The sequence below is a fragment of the Schistocerca gregaria genome, unplaced genomic scaffold (genome assembly GCF_023897955.1).
Source record: "Schistocerca gregaria isolate iqSchGreg1 unplaced genomic scaffold, iqSchGreg1.2 ptg000414l, whole genome shotgun sequence".
NCBI classification, from domain to species: domain Eukaryota; kingdom Metazoa; phylum Arthropoda; class Insecta; order Orthoptera; family Acrididae; genus Schistocerca; species Schistocerca gregaria.
The window spans coordinates 1,656,823-1,682,595 of NW_026061847.1; the positions used below are offsets into that span (position 1 = coordinate 1,656,823).

General features: G+C 43.1%; 1 protein-coding gene across 1 annotated transcript in view; it reads right to left on the reverse strand.

Moving 5' to 3' along the window:
* Positions 1 to 25,773, reverse strand: part of LOC126311353 (kanadaptin-like) — a 233,239-nt gene that overhangs the window by 23,775 nt on the left and 183,691 nt on the right. The window contains 2 exon segments of the mRNA XM_049992217.1: positions 57 to 333; positions 1,916 to 2,095. Of these exon segments, the coding sequence (XP_049848174.1) occupies positions 57 to 333; positions 1,916 to 2,095 (457 nt within the window).

Here is a 25,773-nt window from a genome sequence, read left to right on the forward strand (position 1 = left end):
TCTTTCATTTTACAACTTTACACTATACTACAGGAAATGAACTACATTATCATTACCAATAACACTGCTGTCATCTAGAGTACATGGTTTCTTTTCTGTGTGAAGCTGTTCTCTTTTCTCCCCACGACTATTTAATGACACAGCTTCCTGTTCAGATTGTTTTACTGTTCTTTGGCCACGATTTCCACCTGTATCTTGATTTCTCTTTCGATTATTTTGTTCTTCTTTGTCTGCTTCTTTCTGCTCTTGCTCTTCCTCTTCATCCTCTTCCTCTTCCTGTTCTTCTACACCTTCCAACTTTGAATCAACATCTGGTATTATTTTATGGGACATCTAGAAGTTAAAATAGCATTGTTCAGCCTACTTCATCACACATGAATGAATGGTTTTCAACACTGTGCTTATCAAAAATATGGTCCAATTATAGGTGTATGAAAAGAGCACACTGAACTGCAAATTCTGCTTGGATACACTTCCAAACACAAAAGAAAAGGGCTTGTGCTTATTATTCATGTCTATTAATTGCTGATGTGTGTATTTAACCTTTAACTATGCTGTAGAAATACATAAACTAAATCTCTAAATAGTTTTCATCCAAGTTAACTGTTCATAACCTGTCTACCTTTTTACTTCATACAGTTATTTGTCTGTCATGTTTATGTCACCTAGCAACCCTACAAAGAGTACAGACTCCCTGTCATCTGAGAAGTTTCATTCTATCAATATTATGAAAAGGATAACTGCTACTCACCATATAACAGTGATGCTGAGTCACAGATAGACACAACAGAATGACTGTCACAAAATGAGCTTTTTTGCCATCAAGGCCAAAAGTAGACAACACACACACACACACACACACACACACACACACACACACACACACACACACACACACACACGACCACAGTCTCTGACCAGATTCTGGCTTCAGGTGCCAGACACTTTGGTCGTGTGTGTGTGTGTGTGTGTGTGTGTGTGTGTGGTCTATTTTCAAGAAAGGTCTTGTTGGCCAAAAGCTCGTTTTGTGACAGTCTTTTCGTTGTACCTATCTGCGACTCAGCGTCTCCACTATATGGTAAGTAGCAACTACCCTTTTCATAACATTGTTTCATTCCATCCTGGATTTTATATCATTTAAATTTCATTCTATATGTCAAATATTTCTGTGCTATATGAAGAGAACTAGTGTGCTGTTAGACACAGCAAACTTTCTGTTTTCTTCCTCTATCTTTCTTTCAATAAAATAAAACCTTTTACGTCTCGTCAAGAGTGATACTACTGAGACATTGCAATAGTTAACTAAACAACTAGAGGGGAAGCAAACTAAATCAATACATGCTGTGAATTCAATCCCTCCAAAATTCAATTTCAGTGTTTCATTACTGTGCCACTTTTTTGGTCTATCTCAGCTAATATTATCTAGATACTTTCCATAGTCAAAAGAAAATGAGACAGATGGAAAAAAAGTAAGCAAACTGTTTATTACTTGAAAAGTAATCAGCACAATTGTTAACACATTTGTTCCACAGTCAATACTTTTAATATAAAAATGTTTATGGCTGCCTACAGACTTACGATTGAACTTATGTGCACATGTCTTCATCCAAAGCATACAGACTGCCATGAATCTCTTCCTTCAGGGTGTAATCATGATTCTGTATGCATTTTCAAACGTTTTTGCATGTAGTCATTGACCACCTTGTCTCAGGAGATTAATTTGGCAATAATAAACAGTTTAATTAATTTTTCCATCTGTCTTTTTTTGTCTGACTTCATCTTACACATATAACGACGTAAGGTATGCTTTCTTACAATTTTAAAGGAACAACATCAGAAGACAAATGTGGACATGAAAAAGAAAACCTAACGAAGAAGTATTTAATTATAAAGTGAGTGAATATGGTTTAGTTACCTTGCTCATCTGTACGTCCTTTACTTTTCTTTTGACTGCGGCAACTAATGCAACTCTGTTGCTAGTCTGCAGTTTTGATAGCTCTTCACTAGGGACAAGTTCGGGCAAGCTGGCCGGCTTTGCAATATTCACCAATTTCCGCAAGTGATCACCCTCACTCCTGAGTGACTGTAATTGAATCTGTAAACAAAAATAAGTCTGTTAGTTTATTTACGATGTTTACTACAATTCTGACGTACTGTGTTCTATAGACACATAGTACTGTCTTAAAAGTCATAAAACTACTCATGTACACTGAAGTTGTTTACTACATATTCTACCTGCAGAAATACACTTAACTGCAGAGGTCAAGCTACACACTTCTTGGTTCCTTCCTAATCCCCTCAAGAATCACGTATCACCTATATTGTCACTCTTGTCAGATTCTTATAAAAAACTGCACACACCAGTGATTATTAGCCTTATGAGAAATATCTCATGCAGTGCACTTCAGATAATATATCTGCCAGTATCCGATACCACGCACAGGGCATCATTCTGCTATATGAGGTCGGCAATAGCAGTTACGCAGGTTAGTGCAAGAGGTACCCACGAGTGATAGCTTTCATCAACTGCCAGCAGCCTGAAGGGCACTTCCTGTCAGATCACTGCTGCCAGTGGTATGCACCATACAGATAAAGGCAGCCGTAAAGAGCCTTCAATCTCCAGTGGTTTGGTTTCAGAGTCAGGTGTACGTTTGGTAGATGGAAGAATACCACTTGCGGAGGGGTGGGAAGTATAGTGGGCAGGACACTTCTCATTTCAGGGCACGACACGAGGTAATCGAAACCCTCGTGGAGAATGCAATTCAGTTGCTCCAGTTCCATATCATACTGAGTTACGAGGGGACTGCTCCTCTGTGGCTGGACTGTCGAACTTTGGGAGGTGGTGGAAGACTGGAAAGGTAAAGCACAGGAGATTTGTTTTTGTACAAGGTTGGGAGGATAATTATGGTCAGTGAAGGCTTCCGTAAGACCCTCGGTATATTTCGAGAGGGACTGCTTGTCACTGCAGATGTGATGACACACTGTACGGAAGGGACTTCATGGTATGGAATGGGTGGCAGCTGTCAAAGTGAAGGTTTTGCTGATGGTTAGTAGGTTTGATATGGATGGAGGTACAGATGTTGCCATCTTTGAGGTGGAGGTCAACATTTAGGTAGGTGGCTTGTTGGATTGAGGAGGACCAGGTGAAGCAAATGGGAGGATAGTTGTTGAGGTTCTGGAAGTATGTGGGTAGGGTGACCTCACCTTCGATCCAGATAGCAAAGATGCCATCAACCCAAAAAGCCACCTTCCTAAAAGCAATACCTCCACTTCGACAACTGCCACCCATTCCATACTAGGAAGTACTTCTGTACAGTATAGCCGCCCCTGGTTGTCGCATCTGCAGTGATGAGCAGACCCTCTTGAAATATACTGAGGGTCTGATTGAAGCCTTCACTTGACCATAAGTACAAAAACAAATCTTCCATGCCTTATGTTTCCTGTCTCCCACCACCTCCCACAGACCCACCGTCTGTCCACAGAGGAGTATTCTCCCTATAACTAAGTAACACCCAGGACTGGAGCAACTGAATCGCATTCTTCGCCAGGGTTTCGATTAATTCTTGTTGTGCCCTGAAATGAGAAATGCCCTGCCCACCCCACCCACAGTGGTATTCCGCCATCCATCGAACCTACACAATATACTCGCCTATCCTTATACAACCCCTGCTCCCAGGGGTCATACCCCTGTGACAGACTTAGATGCAAGACCTGTCCCACAGATCCTCACACCACCACCTACTACAGTCCAATCACAAACATCATCTATCCCATCAAACACAGGGCTACTTGTGAAACCAGTCACGTGGTCTACAAGCTAAGCTACGTAGGCACGACAACTGACAAGCTGTCTGTCCGCACGAATGGCCACCGACAAACTGTGGCCGAGAAACAAGTGTGGCCACCCTGTTGCCGAACATGCTGCCAAAGATGATATCCTTCATTTCAGTGACTACTTCACAGCCTGTGCCATGTGGATCCTTCCGACCAACACCAGCTTTTCTGAACTGCACAGATGGGAACTTTCCCTGCAATACATCCTACGTCCCTGTAAGCCTCCTGGCCTCAACCTTCATTAGTTGCTGTCCTCACCCGTCCAGCCTCTTCCCTGCTTTCACTCCAGCACTACACAGCCACCATTCCACCACCACAGCAAGTCTTTTTTATTTATTTTTAATTTATTTCTCTCCTTTTCCACTACTCCCCCCCCCCCCCCCCCCATCCCCACCTCTCCGCTGCCCACCACCCAACCTGCAGCGCTTCACTGTCCACCATCCCCGCCATACTATCCCTCCCCACCCCCACCCCAACCTCTTTCTTTCCCCCACCCAATCACCACTCCCATCGTGCACTGGTGCTGCTGCTCGCAGTGTAAATTCAGTTGCTCGAGACTGCAGTCGTTTGTATGAGTTGCGTTTGCGTGAGTGTGTGTGTGAATGTGTGCGTTTATTGTTGACAAAGGCCATTGGCCAAAAGCTGTAAGTGTCTATCTGCGACTCGGCAATTCCGCAATACAGTGAGGGCAACTTTCCTTCTCATAATATTGTTACAGTCCATCCTGGGTTTTCCATTGTTTAATCCTAAATTTAGTTATACATTAACTTTTAGAAAAAAGTAAACATGAAATATTTAGAAACTGCTGCTGAATATAGAGAGTGAAATAAAAATTGGATTAATTACCAATAAAACTGAATTTTTTTTTCTATTTAAGCCACAACACTGTTGTCAAAAACTTGGCATTGTGGTCCTAAAGTCCTGTGCGCCCCTCTTATACAGTGATAACATGGCTGCTGCACTCAAAATGGACAAATTACTTTGATATCAAAATACCTTATTCGTGACGGATAGCCACGGACCTCACCATGCTGAGATGGCTCACAGGCCACAACGATACAGTCAGTCATACTGTAGGGGCAATTGCATTGGTGGAATGTCTGTGGAATGGCAAGACAAACACGTGGTTCCTGATGAGGGGCAGGAGTCTTTTCAGTAGTTGCAAAGGCAATGCATTTCAGTAGTTGCAGAGGCAACTGTCTAGATGATTGACTGATCTGTATTTGTAAAATTTAACCAATATTATCTTGCTAACTGCAACAGCGAATGGCTAATAGCTGGGGGAAACTACAGCCATTATATTTCCCACAGGTATGCAGCTCTACTGCAAGGTTAAGTGACGATGGCATCCTCTCGGGTAAAATATTCTGGAGGCAAGAGAGTCCCACATTTGAATCTCCTAGTGTGGGCTACCACCATCAGGAGAAACAAAACAGGCATTCTACAGGCCACGGTATGGAATATTAGAACCCTTAATGGGGTATGTAGGTCAGATAATTTACAAACGGAAATGGATAGGCTGAAGTTAGATACAGCACACACAGCAATGGTGATGTCTATGATGATCAGACATGCTGCCCACATCTTAGAAGAAGACCTCACACATAAAACCAACAGATTCCTCGGCAACTGCTGTCTGCAGGGCTTGACACGCTCCTATCGACAGCACTACAGACAAAAGCAGATTACGCCATCTTCGTTTACACATACTGCGTGCAAATGGGTCCATCTATCGAGCTCTGCCCGTGTCTTTAAAAACCTGCAGTGTGACAACAACTACAAACACTGCACAACATTGTTAGTATTTCCTACAGTGAGTCGAACAGGCTCATAGCGATACTAAAGATTTGTATAATTTTACTTCACGGAACATATTGTAAGTAAATGTTTTGATGTTTCAGTCATTTTAAAAATGTTTGAAGTGTTCAAGGTTTGCCCAACCCACCTCATACACACTACGGACACAACAAACATTTCTGGTGACAACAATGATCTGTGTGGATTGGATCCATGGGATATGATTAAATATCACTGACTTCAAATGACATTACCTTAATAAACATTTTTTTCTATTTCAACACTTTGGAAAATAACTAAAATTTTTTTTCTTGCATTTTAAAGCCAAGTGTGGACCCCTCCTTTTCATTCTTTCAGTGCAAAACACGTCTACTAGATAGAGCACAAAATTCAACTGGAGAACCAGTTTTCAGCCTACTAAATGTCAGGTGGACCACAATGTTCTTTCTTTTTTTCACAGGTAGGAGTGCGGTGATTTTTCTTGTGTTTCTCCAAGTAGAGCCCCAAACCTAACCTATGAGGACGTCACTAGGACAATCAATGATATTTTTTAGTCACAGATCTGTGTAGATGCTGCACATTTCATGTTCTTCCGTATCTGCTGTTACAATAATCAGTATGACAAGGAATGGACCGATGAACTCGAGGAATGACTAGTAATGGTAAATTTAACTATGCCCTCGGATTTCCATTTGAAGACAAAATGCTTTCCAATACAATTATTCAGAGCACTGCTCACAACAGGATACGGGCTGAGATTTTAAAGCATAACAATCTTAGTCTCTAAGCGGCCCATAACTGTTTGGCACCTGTTGGCAAGAGCTGCAAGCTGGGGCATGAACTGTAAATGAAGTTTTCTTGCAGTTTCACACACTCTCATGTCTGTGCAACACATGACTATATACACTGCTTTTCCCACCAAGCTGAATGCCAAAATCGCCATAAGTCAGGACACAGCAAAAGAATCATAAAAATATAAATTCTGTTTAACATGACCACGGATAGATTTCAGAAAATGAAAATCAATATCATCTCACACACTGAATTCTCACCCACTCTTCATGGCAAAACTCACAGGAACCACCGATGTAAGCTAAATAATTGCAGACCTATGTGCACAGTGCAAAATTTTGCTCATTCAGATTAGCTCTCCTCAAATCGATGACCAGCAAAACGCTCCATAATTCACACATCATCTGAAGCCGGTCTTCCAAAAGTCAGATATGACAATCACATGCAGAGGAATTACTGCATCTGTGCGTCTCTTCAGAGATTTGCAATTGCAGTGTACTGTTGTAGTTAGACACCACTGCTTTAGTCATACTAATTAATAAGTGCACATATAAGCACTTGGGACACCCTAAGCTACAGGTATCATGTCTGCACCTCACAGTCTACAATGGTGAAAGTATCTCTGTTCTTGTGACATATACTTTGCAAGCAAAATATAAAAATATGATTACATTAACACAATTCAAGCTAATTTGAGCATAATCTAGTCCCAATATTTTTGGCACGGGCGCATTTAATTTGTACAGTTTAGATATTTAAGGTAACGTGCATGCTATCAGTAATCAAGTTTCCAAGGCCAGCATTCGGCAACTGTGTGAAAAATACAGACATTTGTTCAATGCCATATTGAGAAACCCAAAGAATTTTCTAAAGGGCATTACGCTTGAGGACGTTGCTCCACCAAAGTTTTACTACACACATCCAGTGCCTCGCACTATTTGGGATGAAGACTGGAACAAATTGGTGTTTTCAAATCCTTTTCTGCAAACCAATGGGCATCTCCTCAGACAGACTTTGAGTAGTTTCTAAAGCTACACTTTATGATTAGACAGGTATCAATTCTTTCAACTTTCACATATCAAGGAGATTGTGGATCACCTTGTAGGTGAATGATTATTTGACAACATTGATATTTATGCTTATCTCAAACCTGGGAATGATGCAATCTGTAAACATAGGCTTTTAATAAATATTAAACCTGTTGAGAATGACGCAATCCATAAGTGTAAGCTTTTGATAAATATTAAACTCTATCCCATCGTTAACTACAGGTCCTCGCATCTGTGGGCACAGAAAATGGCTTTTTTTCAATTTGAGTGTACACAGGGCAATAAATTTACATCTTACTCTGGCTAACTTTCAAAAAGAAGTGTATATCCTAAAAGAGACTGATGGCAATAATGGTTATAACCCCAACATAATTGACAATATAAATGAGCGCAAAACGAAAAAGACAGTTTCCACGTTGATGAGGTCCAGGAACAAAAGGGATGAACATAAGAGATTTATAGCTATTCTGTTTCTAGGAAACATATCTTACAAAATGCAATGTGTGCTCCATGAACGTGACTAATGTAACATTTTCCACCAACAATAGCTTCAAACGGAATTTTGTCTGTTTCAGCAAAAACATTTATAATAAGCTATTGCAATCAGGAGTTTATCAATTGAAATGAAATGATTGCCTGGCATATAACATAGGGCAAACAGGTAGGTCTATAGCCATAAGTTATAAAGACCATATGCCGTCGAGGATGGGTATGAATAAGAATGGGTCAACATTTACTGAACAGATCATCATAGGACGACATACACCCCAACTTGTTAACGACACTGAACTATTGTGTAAAGAAGAAAAGGGTATGAAATTAGATTTATTGGAGGAGGTGCAGATATACAAGCACAAAAAGTTTGACAGTAGGAATTTACTGAATGATCAGTGTTATTTGAAAAGTTCCAGCTTTCTTGAAGGTTTTCAGCCCGTATTGGGCATAGCAGATAGGCACTAGTAGTTACTCAATTGTGCCATACGATTGTATGATTATCTTTTGAGATAAACTAATGTTTTAGGACAGTGCTCCTGTAGGAATTTATCATAAAGAGTCATGAGCTGCTTTTATGTTAACAGTGGTCTATGTTGAGACGAATATGTTAATGTGTCCTTTGTCACCATGTACCATGTTACCGCACTCATGCGCTAGGGTGCTGGTCGTAGAAATAATGTCAGTCACTGGTAGTGTGGCTATGTAGAACGACTGTTATTTTGATGATTTTTAGGACTTCTGAAGAAGGCTATATTATTGTAGCAGAAACCATGGTCAAGGTTTAAAATAAACAGAATGTAGTGCAACAGTGGGCTGTTTTTGATTTGAGGCGACTCTAATCATTTACACATCTGCCAGTGGTATATATGTGTACAAAGTTACATTGATATCTGACAGTGTCTTTTAGGTGCTTCACCCTTTTTGTCGCCAGCATATGTGAGTCTGGTGAAATACCCTTGTTTTCGAGAAGAATATAATAATTCCAAGGAAGGCAAGCACTGATAGGCATGAGTATTACTAAACCATTAGTTTAATAAGCCTCGTCAGAAAATACGAACACGAATTATTTACAGAACAATTAAAAAACTGGCAGAAGCTGACCTCGGGGAAGATCAATTGGACTCAGCAGACATATAGGAAATCGTGAACTGATACTGACCCTTTGGCATATCTCAGAAGACAGGTTACAGAAAGCAAAACCTACATTATAGCACTTGTAGATTTAGAGAAAGCATTTGACAATGTTGACTTGAATACACTTTTTGAAATTGTTAAGGTAGCAGGGATAAAAAAAACTTAGCAAGGATAAAATACTGGAAGCAAAAGGTAACCTATGACATTTAGGCAAACTAGATGCAGCTAAAAACATCCAAGGACAGGAAAAGCAAGAAGTAACTGAGAGGGGAGTGAGGCAGGACTGTACCTTAGAGATCAGAAACGAACACCAAATATTTGCATTAAATTAGCCAGCCAGTCCTTCATCCCCGTGTGCCTGTAGACTTGACTCTCGAGTCTCTGCCACAGCCCACTCGTCACCTGAGATGGCATTCGATGGTGATGAGCGAGTTGTGCTGCGGAAGTGGGACTGGCACAGATTTCAGATGATCTAGGTATTGGTTGGTGTCTTTAATACAGGTGGGAAGGCTTTGTACTACAGGTTGCAGGTGTCGATCAACTAAAGCGGGTATATGTTTGGTTAGCAACAACTACTTCACTTCTGAAGTGCAGATATAAAAACAGACCAGGGCTACAGCCATCGGAACCAGAATGGCTACTTCTTATGTCAACATTTTTATGGGTCACTTGAAAGGGGCTTTCCTGGGATCCATAAGCCTTCGGCCCCTGGTTTGCTTTAGGTACATTGATGACATCTTTGGCATATGGAGTCATGGCAAAGCTCAGCTGTTAAAATTCCTCGAGTCTCTAAACATCTTCCCCCAATTAAATTTCACATGGTCCTATTTCAAATTCCACACCATTTTCCTTGAAACTGATCTCATCCTCACAAAAGGTCAGCTGCACACTTATTTCAACATTAAACCTACTAAAAAAACAATGATACTTACATTTTGACAGTTGCGGTCCTTTCCATGTCAAACATTCCCTCACATACAGCGTTAGCATTTGAGGCAAAGCCGTAAACTTCAGCCTCCATTTTTTATATCCAATTACTTACATTTTCAAAAATTTATTACTTTCATAGAAATGAATAATAAACTACACAACTGACTGCAAGTTGGCATGACTAAAATGAATATAGAAACAACACTCTTTTTTGTCACAGTGGCATTGCTCTGTGCCCTGTTATCATTTGATTCCGCCAATATGTTTCCTCATAGTGGAGATGGGATAAACAAGTATACAACATTTCAAGTGCAATTGTGTTCTATGAATCAATCTTATATCCTTCACATTCTTATAAAATATACTCTCCTGGAAATTGAATTAAGAACACCGTGAATTCATTGTCCCAGGAAGGGGAAACTTTATTGACACATTCCTGGGGTCAGATACATCACATGATCACACTGTCAGAACCACAGGCACGTAGACACAGGCAACAGAACATGCACAATGTCGGCACTAGTACAGTGTATATCCACCTTTCGCAGCAATGCAGGCTGCTATTCTCCCATGGAGACGATCATAGAGATGCTGGATGTAGTCCTGTGGAACGGCTTGCCATGCCATTTCCACCTGGCGCCTCAATTGGACCAGCGTTCGTGCTGGACGTGCAGACCGCGAGAGACGACGCTTCATCCAGCCCCAAACATGCTTAATGGGGGACAGATCCGGAGATCTTGCTGGCCAGGGTAGTTGACTTACACCTTCTAGAGCACGTTGGGCGGCACGGGATACATGCGGACGTGCATTGTCCTGTTGGAACAGCAAGTTCCCTTGCCGGTCTAGGAATGGTAGAACGATGGGTTCGATGACGGTTTGGATGTACCGTGCACTATTCAGTGTCCCCTCGACGATCACCAGAGGTGTACGGCCAGTGTAGGAGATCGCTCCCCACACCATGATGCCGAGTGTTGGCCCTGTGTGCCTCGGTCGTATGCAGTCCTGATTGTGGCGCTCACCTGCACGGCGCCAAACACGCATACGACCATCATTGGCACCAAGGCAGAAGCGACTCTCATTGCTGAAGACGACACGTCTCCATTCGTCCCTCCATTCACGCCTGTCACGACACCACTGGAGGCGGGCTGCACGATGTTGAGGCGTGAGCGGAAGATGGCCTAACGGTGTGCGGGACCGTAGCCCAGCATCATGGAGACGGTTGCGAATGGTCCTCGCCGATACCCCAGGAGTAACAGTGTCCCTAATTTGCTGGGAAGTGGCGGTGCGGTCCCCTACGGCACTGCATAGGATCCTACGGTCTTGGCGTGCATCCGTGCGTCGCTGCGGTCCGCTCCCAGGTCGACGGGCACGTGCACCTTCCGCCGACCACTGGCGACAACATCGATGTACTGTGGAGACCTCACACCCCACGTGTTGAGCAATTCGGCGGTACGTCCACCCGGCCTCCCGCATGCCCACTATACGCCCTCGCTCAAAATCCGTCAGCTGCACATACGGTTAACATCCACGCTGTCGCGGCATGCTACCAGTGTTAAAGACTGCAATGGAGCTCCGTATGCCACGGCAAACTGGCTGACACTGACGGCGGCGGTGCACAAATGCTGCGCAGCTAGCGCCATTCGACGGCCAACACCGCGGTTCCTGGTGTGTCCGCTATGCCATGCGTGTGATCATTGCTTGTACAGCCCTCTCGCAGTGTCCGGAGCAAGTATGGTGGGTCTGACACACCAGTGTCAATGTGTTCTTTTTTCCATTTCCAGGAGTGTAGCTTTGTTATAGGGCATCTGATTCTGTCATTTCACTTGTCAGTGCTACTTTACAGCAATAACATTGTGTACTTATATGTACTAAAACCATGAATAAGCCATAGCCAGCATTATACTCCTGCACGAATCAGCAAGAGAGAACGAGCTGACAAATATGAAGTGACAGCAGTGCCACAGTTCTCAGACTCATACTTGTGGGAATGACAGTGGCAACCAAGGCAGCCCACTGATGTAACAGTGGTGCTTTAATTTACAAAGTATGCAACCTGAACATTAGACTCATACTATCTCTGTTTCTGATCAAGCAAAAAAGGAAGCTGTGGATGAATTTGGAATGCGAATCAAAATTAAGGTAGAAGAAATGAAAGCTTTAAGGTTCATCAATGACACAGTAATTCTGTATGAGACCAATAATACTTGTTGTCGCCTTCAATATACTCTGCCCAGCTTTATCCCTCAAATGCTCCACGTGAATTTACCATTGATGGGAACAGCACTGGCAGTCTTCCTCTGTGAGCTTCTTTATGACACATGCTGCTCTTTATTTTATTGCCTCAACAAACTGAAATCTTGTTCCTTTTAGTGCAGATTTGATCTTGGGGAATAGACAGAGGTCACATCGTGCTAGGTCAGGCAAATAAGGTGAGTGTCTAACACTGAAATGCTGTAGTTTGCTAGAAACCTCCGTGCAGACAATGCTGGTATAAGGCAGTATGTTATCTTGATGCAGAACCCATGATTTATTCTTTCACAACTGAATTGTTTTCTTCTTATTTTCTCACAGAGTTGAGCAAGAATCTCAAGATGGTAATGTTGATTAATAGTGAAACCTACGAGAACCCAGTGAAGATACACTATTCCATAAAAATTTAATAAGAAGTATCATTATCGCTTTGAATCCTGATTTGCTCATTTGACTTTTTTAACTTTCGGTGAAGCTGGACCTTTCCAATGCTAGTTTCCGAATCATATGTGAAAAATCGATTTATTACATTATCATTCTTTCCAAGAAATTTGAGGCAGTTTCAACAGTATTCAAATTCTCAGTACAGACATCTTCTTTTTGTTCAATCGTGAGAATTTTTAGCATCCGTTTCACATATTTTCTCATATTTAATTGATTACATAAAATTTGTCTTATGCATTCTTTGTCAATTCCTACAATTTCAGCAGTCAATAGAATACTCAGCCGACAGTCAAATCAAATCAGATTACTTACTTTTTCAATATTTTCAACTGCTTTTCTTGTAACAGGGCATGACGGGTTTGAGTGACCTCCAGCATCTTGAAATTGCTGGAATTACTCAAAATTTAGGTACGCGATAAACAGTCTTTGCCATACTCTTCTTTCAGTAAAAGAAAGGGATAAGCAGCAATTTTTTCATGTTACATGTGAAATTTCACATCAGTTCATTGCACTATTATGACCCTTATCATTTTTCCGGCAACTATTACACAAAAGAAGGCCACTGCTGTACTGATTTGTCTAGAGACATCAGAGCTGCCACACTCGACTCAGAGTGCTTCACGATTTACAGCTATTGGTCTTTCATCTTTGGTGCACGCGTACTTATTCTGTCACAGCATCAGACCCATTATTTTATAGTCACACATTCAAAAAAGGTGTTTGAAGTGTTACCTTATAAGGAAATGAAAAATGGACCATTTTGGAAAACTTGTTGGCTCATAGTGGTTGACCATTTTAGCAAGTTCCCATTAACTCTACCACATCATGTAGCACTATTCAAATACTGTTCACCATTTTTTGCATTGAAGGAATGCCTGAAGTTGTCGTTATGGACAGAAGACCTCATTTCACGTCATGTGACCTTGAAAGTTTTACGAACAAAATGGAGTTTGTCACCTAACAGTGCTCCGTTTCACCCCCAGTCCAATGGAGAAGCAAAACGCTTCATACACACTTCCAAACAACAAATGGTCAAGCTTTGCACCTCCCACAGGCGGGAACAGGCGCTGCAACTCTGTCTCGCCTCCCATTGCTCCAATCCACACGACGGACCATCAGTGGCGGAACTTCTGCATGGCAGCTGCAATCGGATGCTGCTTCACTTGTTCCACCCACCACAGCATACGGCTCCGCCAATGGCCTGCAAGTATGGCTTTGCACTGTGTGATCTTGTTCTTTACAGGGTTTTGGGCCGATGTCAGCACTGGGAACGAAGCGAGATCCAAAAACGCATTCGCACATACATCTAAGAGCAGGCCTCAGTGATTTTGCAGAATCAACTTCGCATTTGTTATTTGCCGTGTGATTCTGTTGCTTTTCTTCCACCAGATTCATGGCTTCATGGGACCACCTGGCTTTTGCAGCCACCCGCTGGTGCCACCACGGCAACCAGGACGAGGCAAAGGATAACTGGTTCCCGTAATAAAGTGTATTTTAACCATGTGTGCATTTTGTGTTCTAGTGAGAGGAAACCGGACACCCACCTATCATACCACCATCAGCCAGGAACCACAAAATATTGCGAGAGGACACAGCCACAACATAATCATTATAGGTAAACACCCATCTGCAATTTCTTCCATGGTGTTTCAATTGAATGTAAAGCATTTTATTTCTGAATACTGAACACATGTACAGCTTCCCAAAAATGTCACGTACATTAGAACCTCGCTAATCCATCCCCTAAAAGACCACAAGCGTGGTCGAAATACAAAAAAGGTTGGATTATAAGAAGGACACTTTTATTGACCTGTTAGAATACACTAATAATACAATACCCTCCGATTGCCAGTAGCTTTACTACAGACAGCAATCTTTGCCAAGTTTTGCATGTGTTACAGACTCACTTTGTGCACCAGAAGTTCTTGTAGGAAGTGTTTTGTAGTTTAAGCCAGACACTAGATCATGAGTATGATGAAGCTCTTCAAATAAGTTATCAAATTTTAGTACAAATTTATTGGCAGCTCTTTTGATAGCAGACAGATCCTCGCTGGAAATAATTATATTTCAACTGTCATCTCATTTTTTACACCGATTTAATAAGTCTTCTCACTGTACTGTTTTCAATGTCATTCTTTCTATCTAATTTCTCATAAAAACTCGGCACCGTTTTCTTTTATAACTTGTCCATACAACAGAGTTCTTTTTCTACTGTCTTTCTCAAACTACACAGACAAAGCATTATCTAGAATTCCACTTTTAGCTTCTTCAAAGCCTTGTGTATTTTCAGTTGTTTCTCATCCTCATTTGTCATTGCATGATTTTCATGAGTTATCCTATTTTTTTCACCAGTCTGAAACACATTGGAGCTGACAGACATACTAGATTTGTTCTCTATGTTTTAACCATAAAACCTGACGGATGTATGTCATACGTTCTTCACTTATGGATTGTTGGAGCTTGTTTTGTTCTATGTCAGCTGCTGTCCTGTGCTATTGTGTGTCTCCTTCCCGCGTGTAAAACCATATAAATAGTGAATATGGCTAACAGACATCGCTTGTCAAACTTAGAGATTAAAGAACTCTTGAACAATGGCTCAGAATTTGACAATCTTTTGTATGAGATCAGTGATTTTTCAGAAGATGATGATGAGTCGCGTGAGCTGGAGAGGGAAACCTATGCTGCTGATATAAATGGCGGTAGTGAGTATGAAGAAGCTAATGCACAAGTTTCCTTTAGTCAGACTTGTCATTTAGTTCAAAAGCCTGACCTTCACAATGAATGGTGTCATTTTCATGCACTCCCTGAGTTAAATCTGTTTGAAGAAATGGGTGGATTCAGGTTCCTGTCAATACATTATCAACAGAACTAAGACTGTTTGTTGCAATTTTTTGAACACAGTATGTTCCTATAAGTAAAGTCAGAGACAAATATATATGCTACTGATACTACTTCTGAAATTCGCCGACAGAACAGAATCAAACCAAAATCTTCATGGAAGAAATGGAGAGCAGTGAGGATAAATGAAGTATATCAATTTTTTGCAATTGTTTTGCATATGTGTGTTGTAAAGAAACCTAAATTTAGGGATTATTGATCTGAAGACACTGTGCATGTTTCATCATTTGCTTCTCAGCTAATGTCACGAGACAGATTTTTTGCCATATTCAGGATGATGCATGTGAACAATAATTCGCTATGGATATCTCAACAAGAACCAGGGCATGACCCTCTGCATAAAATAAGACCTGTTCGGGAGGGGGGGGGGGGGGGCCTTTTTCACAGAAAGATGCAGAAAAGTCTTTTATCCATCACGAAATCTGCCTGTGGATGAAACAATATGTCCTTTTCGAGGAAGAATTGGATTCCGTGTTTATAAAAAGACAAACCAGAGAAATATGGGATAAAACTGTATGTTGTAAGTAAGACAACACCAGGTCACATCTGCAATGCTAAAGCTTATACTGGAGGAGAATGAAATGTTGACAACCCTGTCAAATCCCTGCTCTTGAGGCTATGTTCCCCTTACTTGGGTAAAGGACAAGTGGTATACATGGACAAATTTTATACAAGTCCTGCAGTCCTTGGAGAACAATGGGAAGAAACTACACTGGGCGTTGGAACTGAGATGAAGAACAGGCTAAGTTTCCTAGAGACCTAATAAATCAAAAACTAAAGAAAGGAGAAATGACATTTCATCATTTTCTGCTTAAAATGGAAAGGCAAATGTGATGTACACGTGTTATCAACACAGAAAGCTTATAATTAAATGTTTCCCCGAGACATTTAAGTCTCTTCATTATCTATGATAATGATCGATGCAGAAGAAATGAATTAAAATTTTGTGCAGTAGCCGGGACTCGAACCCGAGTCTTCTTGGTTCGCTAGTGATGACAGTGTAAGGGGAAATAAGCAGAAGATATGAAATGAAGTTTGTGTTGGGGAGGGCACTCAACTCGGGTAGTTCATGCGGCAATGTTGACCATCGTGCTGTGGTGGTGTAATGGTTAGCATTTCTCCCTAGCAAGCAAGAAGACCGGGTTCGAGTCCCAGCTGCAACACAAATTTTAATTAATTTCTTCTGTGTTGATCATTATTGTAAAACACAGCATACAATGACTGCTTCACATGTCAGTGTAAAATCCAGGAGTGGATATGTTGAGGTAGCAAAGCCAGACGTTATACTAGACTACAAACTGTCTAAAACACGTGTTGACAGAGGAGATCAGCTGATGACTTACTATCCCTTCCAGCAAAAGACTAAAATGGTGGAAAAAGATTTTCTTCCATATTTTTATGAGAGAAGTTGTGAATGGCAACATTATTCACAATATCAAAATATCAAAAAAGTGTGCATTAGCAGATTTTATTTGTAAATTACCAAAGCAATTGGTTCAAAAGGGAGGAGTGAAACTAAATAAAGATACACATTCAGCATCTGGAGTTGCAAGTGCAAACAGACTCACAGCATGTCATTTTGCTGAAAAACTGCTGCCAACAGAAAAGAAAACAAAACCCAGCTAGAAGATGCAAGGCCTGTTGGGAACAAGGGAAAGCTGCAGAAAAGATAGTGAGGAAAGAGATCAGATACTACTGTAGGCCATGTAACACTGGCCTTTGTGTTCCCGAGTGTTTTGAAAGATCTCTCATTTGTAAAAATGAGGAAAAAATTTCACAATAAAACACTTTATGTATGAACGAAACATTTAGATTTCCTGCTGACAAGTGATGTTAAATCAATAGCTTACCATTGCCTACAATTTATGAAAATTTTATCCACTTTACAGAAAAATAAAAATGCCGGGAAACAGTATCTTCGGAGCAATATCTACAAATCCCTGTATAATTTATTTGTGCTAAATGTATACATATTCATAAAGAGGAAGGATGGACGGTTAATGTGATAGACTGCCTAAAGAGGTAAGTGGCTCAGTAAATTTATTAAAAACTAGTAAATAGTAGCAATTAACTGGATTGCTGACCCGTTGGGCACCAGTGTCTTATCAGCTGTTGTGCCAACACCAGTATCATTTACATTTAGAAGAGACTCCCCTTTATATAACTTTCCAAGCACTTTCAGTTTCCTCACTAAAGACAGCATCACATGTTTGCATTTAGCTGATGCCGTAATTTAGTTTTACACATTTTAATATGTAAGTAACATGTTGTCACTAATATATAAAACAAATGGTGCATGATAATATTTATTGATAGAGTTAGAAACAAGCTATTTCATAGTAAAAGTGCTCGAACTACCTACCACACTCATCAATGGTCAACTACCTACAGATGCATTTCGCAGACTAGTAGTCATGTATCAAACACCAGGAACGGGATGGTCTGACTAAGTGGGGAGTTGGTCCATTTGAGGTGGGATTAGTGAGGTTCTACTGTACTTTATTGAGCTTGATTTATTCATGTAGCACCTAGTGTCATTTCTAAAAATGATTTGCTTAAAAATTTTTATGTAAGTATAGTAACCCACTGGTTACTAAATCTACCACCCACAGTGGGCATAAGTCGGGCCACTACATAAAGCGTAGTGTGCACTGCCCTTCAAATAGCATACTGACAACCACCCAAGATGACTGCAGTCAGCAGTTCTGCCATCAGTGAAACCTGATGTGAACAGCATTTTTATAAGGGCATGCTTGGGCCTGAGAGCCCTCATTTCTTAAATGTGTTTGAGATGCGTAAATTGTTTCACTGTGATCTTGTCGATGTCATTCCATGATCCAATAAATTTTATCTCTTTATGGCTGTGTGTTTCCTTTTGGATTTGGTTCTTCCATGGAGGCTTTAACCCAGTCACTTTGCAACAACACCAGGCATACTGTAATGGTTGTTGTGGTTGTTGGTTACATTGACCCATGCTCAGTTGGCAGTTGGTCACATGACAAACTGCTTATTTGCTTCTGTCTCGGGTTCTTCGGCCGACGTTCGTGTGATGATTTTGCTGACGTTTCGCCAGCACGAGTGGCTGGCATTGTCAAAGCTTCACCCTCCATTGCCGGAGGTGAACTGGAGCCGGGCTCGCGGCCGCAGACTATATGTACCTTGCGCGCCAACGTCCGAGGGCTTCTCCGCGGTCATTTCCGCGGTCATTTCCGGTGCGTTTCTCCTCTTGCTACCTGCTACGGTCGTTCTCTGCAGTACGGGAAGCCAGGAGCCGTTTACCTTAAGGCTTTCTTCTTTCTTGTTGAAGCTGTTCCCGTGTTTGTGTATTTCTACAGCTTCTCTGTACAAGCGGGTGTGATAGTGCTTCTCTACAGCCAGAACTTCCGTGTCGGTGAATTTTATTACATGTACCTGGTCGGTCTCACTCAGTGCGTGTTCTGCCACGGCCGATTTTTCCACCTGTCCCAACCTGCAATGTCGCTTATGTTCTTTGATCCTGGTGTTGATTGATCTTCCAGTCATTCCGACATAAACTTTCCCGCATGTGCATGGTAAGCGGTATATTCCTGACATTGCAAGTGGGTCCCTTTTATCCTTTGCCGATCTAAGACATTCTTTGATCTTCCTTGTCGGTTTGAAAATTGTCTTTACGCCGTGCTTGTGTAATATACGGCCGATTCTGTCCGTCACTCTGGGAATGTATGGCAGAAAGGCCGTACCCGACATTTCTTTTTCTGGTTTCTTACTTCGCCGGTGGTTTGGCTCTGTTACACTTCTAATATCATTTGTGGAGTACCCATTGCTCCTCAGAACACTTTCCAGGTGTTGCATTTCGCGTTTAAGGTGCTGCGGCTCACATATTCGTGCTGCTCGCGTTACGAGCGTCTGAATCATGCCTCTTTTCTGGCTCGGGTGGTGGTTTGACAGTTTGTGCAGATATCGGTCCGTGTGCGTCAGTTTTCGGTACACGCTATGTCCCAGGTTTTGGCCATCCCTTGTGACCAGCACTTCTAGAAATGGTAGTTTTTTGTCCTTTTCCACTTCCATGGTAAATTTTATGTTGGCGTGGAGGTTGTTCAAGTGTCTTAGGAAGTCACCGAGCTGTTCTTCACCATGGCTCCACACGACGAAAGTATCATCGACGTACCTGTACCACACCTTAGGTTTACAAGTCGCCGAGTCCAGTGCCTGTGCTTCGAAATGTTCCATGAAGAAGTTGGCCACCACTGGACTAAGAGGACTACCCGTGGCAACGCCTTACAGCTGTTCGTAGAAATTGCCATTCCACGTGAAATAGCTCGTGGTGAGACAGGCATGGAAGAGCTTCATGATGTCTTGCGGGAAAATGGAACCGATGTGCTCCAGAGCGTCACTGAGTGGCACTTTCGTAAACAAAGAAACAATATCAAAGCTGACCAGGATGTCGTTTGGAGCAAGTTTTAGTTTCTTCAGCTTCTCGATGAAATGTCCTGAGTCCTTTACGTACGTGTCGGTCTTCCCCACGTGCGGCTGGAGCAGAGAGGCCAAGTGTTTTGCCAGTTTATATGTCGGTGAGCCAGGAGCGCTAACAATCGGTCTTAATGGAACGTTGTTCTTATGGATCTTAGGTAATCCATACAGGCGAGGTGGTAGGGCTTCTGTGTTGCGCAGGTATCTCTGTATGTCCTCCGGAACAGAAGATGCCTTGATTAACCGATTCGTATTCCGTGTGATACGCTGCGTCGGATCTGCGCTTAGTTTTCGGTACGTCGTCGGATCTAATAGGTCTCGGATCTTTTGTTCATAATCTTCGGTCTTCATTACGACGGTCGCATTCCCCTTATCGGCAGGCAGTACCAATATACTCTTGTCAGCGTTAAGATTCTTAATAGCTTGTACTTCTTCTTTCTTCAGATTGCATGCTGGTGGTTTAGCTCGGCGCAGTATCCTGGCTGTTTCAGTGCGTATTTCCTCTGCCCTTTCACAAGGAAGGGTCCGAATGGCCGCTTCGGTGTTAGCAATGATGTCCTCCACAGGTATAGTTCTTGGGATGACAGCGAAATTCCCTCCTTTTTGAAGAACGGATACTTCCTCTTCGGTCAATTGTCGTTCAGTGAGGTTGACCACAGTGCGTGACATGTCGGGAATCGCCTTGTCAGTCTTCTTCCGGAATCCTTCAAACTTTTTCTTCTGTCGCTCTGTGCAGCGCTCGAGTTCATTCTGCATGCTCCTGTAAGTGATGCTGTCGATCTTGTCCCAGTCGTCTCAATGCATTCTGCTACTTAGTTGGTAGAACATGTCCAAAAGTTCCTGATCCGTTTTTGCCAAGTTTCTCCGTATTGTGTGAATTCGCTCACGAAGAAAAGCTCGTTCCATTCTGTTGTAGATACGATGAGCTTGGGCGGTGGTGAATAGGCGCTTACATTTCAAGAACTTCGGTGTAGCATCTTCATCTCTGCACCGCGAAAGGAAGGCGAGAGAGGACATCAATCGCGCTTTCTTCTTCCGTTGTTGGTCAAGGCGTCGGTACAATCTGCAAATTTCCTCCCCGTAGAGGCGCAATACAAAATTGTTAAGACTTTCGTGGCCACTTGTTGACAAACTGCTTATTTGCTTCTGTCTCGGGTTCTTCGGCCGACGTTCGTGTGATGATTTTGCTGACGTTTCGCCAGCACGAGTGGCTGGCATTGTCAAAGCTTCACCCTCCATTGCCGGAGGTGAACTGGAGCCGGGCTCGCGGCCGCAGACTATATGTACCTTGCGCGCCAACGTCCGAGGGCTTCTCCGCGGTCATTTCCGCGGTCATTTCTGGTGCGTTTCTCCTCTTGCTACCTGCTACGGTCGTTCTCTGCAGTACGGGAAGCCAGGAGCCGTTTACCTTAAGGCTTTCTTCTTTCTTGTTGAAGCTGTTCCCGTGTTTGTGTATTTCTACAGCTTCTCTGTACAAGCGGGTGTGATAGTGCTTCTCTACAGCCAGAACTTCCGTGTCGGTGAATTTTATTACATGTACCTGGTCGGTCTCACTCAGTGCGTGTTCTGCCACGGCCGATTTTTCCACCTGTCCCAACCTGCAATGTCGCTTATGTTCTTTGATTCTGGTGTTGATTGATCTTCCAGTCATTCCGACATAAACTTTCCCGCATGTGCATGGTAAGCGGTATATTCCTGACATTGCAAGTGGGTCCCTTTTATCCTTTGCCGATCTAAGACATTCTTTGATCTTCCTTGTCGGTTTGAAAATTGTCTTTACGCCGTGCTTGTGTAATATACGGCCGATTCTGTCCGTCACTCTGGGAATGTATGGCAGAAAGGCCGTACCCGACATTTCTTTTTCTGGTTTCTTACTTCGCCGGTGGTTTGGCTCTGTTACACTTCTAATATCATTTGTGGAGTACCCATTGCTCCTCAGAACACTTTCCAGGTGTTGCATTTCGCGTTTAAGGTGCTGCGGCTCACATATTCGTGCTGCTCGCATTACGAGCGTCTGAATCATGCCTCTTTTCTGGCTCGGGTGGTGGTTTGACAGTTTGTGCAGATATCGGTCCGTGTGCGTCGGTTTTCGGTACACGCTATGTCCCAGGTTTTGGCCATCCCTTGTGACCAGCACTTCTAGAAATGGTAGTTTTTTGTCCTTTTCCACTTCCATGGTAAATTTTATGTTGGCGTGGAGGTTGTTCAAGTGTCTTAGGAAGTCACCGAGCTGTTCTTCACCATGGCTCCACACGACGAAAGTATCATCGACGTACCTGTACCACACCTTAGGTTTACAAGTCGCCGAGTCCAGTGCCTGTGCTTCGAAATGTTCCATGAAGAAGTTGGCCACCACTGGACTAAGAGGACTACCCATGGCAACGCCTTCCAGCTGTTCGTAGAAATTGCCATTCCACGTGAAATAGCTCGTGGTGAGACAGGCATGGAAGAGCTTCATGATGTCTTGCGGGAAAATGGAACCGATGTGCTCCAGAGCGTCACTGAGTGGCACTTTCGTAAACAAAGAAACAATATCAAAGCTGACTAGTATGTCGTTTGGTGCAAGTTTTAGTTTCGTCAGCTTCTCGATGAAATGTCCTGAGTCCTTTACGTACGTGTCGGTCTTCCCCACGTGCGGCTGGAGCAGAGAGGCCAAGTGTTTTGCCAGTTTATATGTCGGTGAGCCAGGAGCGCTAACAATCGGTCTTAATGGAACGTTGTTCTTATGGATCTTAGGTAATCCATACAGGCGAGGTGGTAGGGCTTCTGTGTTGCGCAGGTATCTCTGTATGTCCTCCGGAACAGAAGATGCCTTGATTAACCGATTCGTATTCCGTGTGATACGCTGCGTCGGATCTGCGCTTAGTTTTCGGTACGTCGTCGGATCTAATAGGTCTCGGATCTTTTGTTCATAATCTTCGGTCTTCATTACGACGGTCGCATTCCCCTTACCGGCAGGCAGTACCAATATACTCTTGTCAGCGTTAAGATTCTTAATAGCTTGTACTTCTTCTTTCTTCAGATTGCATGCTGGTGGTTTAGCTCGGCGCAGTATCCTGGCTGTTTCAGTGCGTATTTCCTCTGCCCTTTCACAAGGAAGGGTCCGAATGGCCGCTTCGGTGTTAGCAATGATGTCCTCCACAGGTATAGTTCTTGGGATGACAGCGAAATTCCCTCCTTTTTGAAGAACGGATACTTCCTCTTCGGTCAATTGTCGTTCAGTGAGGTTGACCACAGTGCGTGACATGTCGGGAATCGCCTTGTCAGTCTTCTTCCGGAATCCTTCAAACTTTTTCTTCTGTCGCTCTGTGCAGCGCTCGAGTTCATTCTGCATGCTCCTGTAAGTGATGCTGTCGATCTTGTCCCAGTCGTCTCGATGCATTCTGCTACTTAGTTGGTAGAACATGTCCAAAAGTGGCCACGAAAGTCTTAACAATTTTGTATTGCGCCTCTACGGGGAGGAAATTTGCAGATTGTACCGACGCCTTGACCAACAACGGAAGAAGAAAGCGCGATTGATGTCCTCTCTCGCCTTCCTTTCGCGGTGCAGAGATGAAGATGCTACACCGAAGTTCTTGAAATGTAAGCGCCTATTCACCACCGCCCTAGCTCATCGTATCTACAACAGAATGGAACGAGCTTTTCTTCGTGAGCGAATTCACACAATACGGAGAAACTTGGCAAAAACGGATCAGGAACTTTTGGACATGTTCTACCAACTAAGTAGCAGAATGCATTGAGACGACTGGGACAAGATCGACAGCATCACTTACAGGAGCATGCAGAATGAACTCGAGCGCTGCACAGAGCGACAGAAGAAAAAGTTTGAAGGATTCCGGAAGAAGACTGACAAGGCGATTCCCGACATGTCACGCACTGTGGTCAACCTCACTGAACGACAATTGACCGAAGAGGAAGTATCCGTTCTTCAAAAAGGAGGGAATTTCGCTGTCATCCCAAGAACTATACCTGTGGAGGACATCATTGCTAACACCGAAGCGGCCATTCGGACCCTTCCTTGCGAAAGGGCAGAGGAAATACGCACTGAAACAGCCAGGATACTGCGCCGAGCTAAACCACCAGCATGCAATCTGAAGAAAGAAGAAGTACAAGCTATTAAGAATCTTAACGCTGACAAGAGTATACTGGTACTGCCTGCCGATAAGGGGAATGCGACCGTCGTAATGAAGACCGAAGATTATGAACAAAAGATCCGAGACCTATTAGATCCGACGACGTACCGAAAACTAAGCGCAGATCCGACGCAGCGTATCACACGGAATACGAATCGGTTAATCAAGGCATCTTCTGTTCCGGAGGACATACAGAGATACCTGCACAACACAGAAGCCCTACCACCTCGCCTGTATGGATTACCTAAGATCCATAAGAACAACGTTCCATTAAGACCGATTGTTAGCGCTCCTGGCTCACCGACATATAAACTGGCAAAACACTTGGCCTCTCTGCTCCAGCCGCACGTGGGGAAGACCGACACGTACGTAAAGGACTCAGGACATTTCATCGAGAAGCTGACGAAACTAAAACTTGCACCAAACGACATCCTAGTCAGCTTTGATATTGTTTCTTTGTTTACGAAAGTGCCACTCAGTGACGCTCTGGAGCACATCGGTTCCATTTTCCCGCAAGACATCATGAAGCTCTTCCATGCCTGTCTCACCACGAGCTATTTCACGTGGAATGGCAATTTCTACGAACAGCTGGAAGGCGTTGCCATGGGTAGTCCTCTTAGTCCAGTGGTGGCCAACTTCTTCATGGAACATTTCGAAGCACAGGCACTGGACTCGGCGACTTGTAAACCTAAGGTGTGGTACAGGTACGTCGATGATACTTTCGTCGTGTGGAGCCATGGTGAAGAACAGCTCGGTGACTTCCTAAGACACTTGAACAACCTCCACGCCAACATAAAATTTACCATGGAAGTGGAAAAGGACAAAAAACTACCATTTCTAGAAGTGCTGGTCACAAGGGATGGCCAAAACCTGGGACATAGCGTGTACCGAAAACCGACGCACACGGACCGATATCTGCACAAACTGTCAAACCACCACCCGAGCCAGAAAAGAGGCATGATTCAGACGCTCGTAACGCGAGCAGCACGAATATGTGAGCTGCAGCACCTTAAACGCGAAATGCAACACCTGGAAAGTGTTCTGAGGAGCAATGGGTACTCCACAAATGATATTAGAAGTGTAACAGAGCCAAACCACCGGCGAAGTAAGAAACCAGAAAAAGAAATGTCGGGTACGGCCTTTCTGCCATACATTCCCAGAGTGACGGACAGAATCGGCCGTATATTACACAAGCACGGCGTAAAGACAATTTTCAAACCGACAAGGAAGATCAAAGAATGTCTTAGATCGGCAAAGGATAAAAGGGACCCACTTGCAATGTCAGGAATATACCGCTTACCATGCACATGCGGGAAAGTTTATGTCGGAATGACTGGAAGATCAATCAACACCAGGATCAAAGAACATAAGCGACATTGCAGGTTGGGACAGGTGGAAAAATCGGCCGTGGCAGAACACGCACTGAGTGAGACCGACCAGGTACATGTAATAAAATTCACCGACACGGAAGTTCTGGCTGTAGAGAAGCACTATCACACCCGCTTGTACAGAGAAGCTGTAGAAATACACAAACACGGGAACAGCTTCAACAAGAAAGAAGAAAGCCT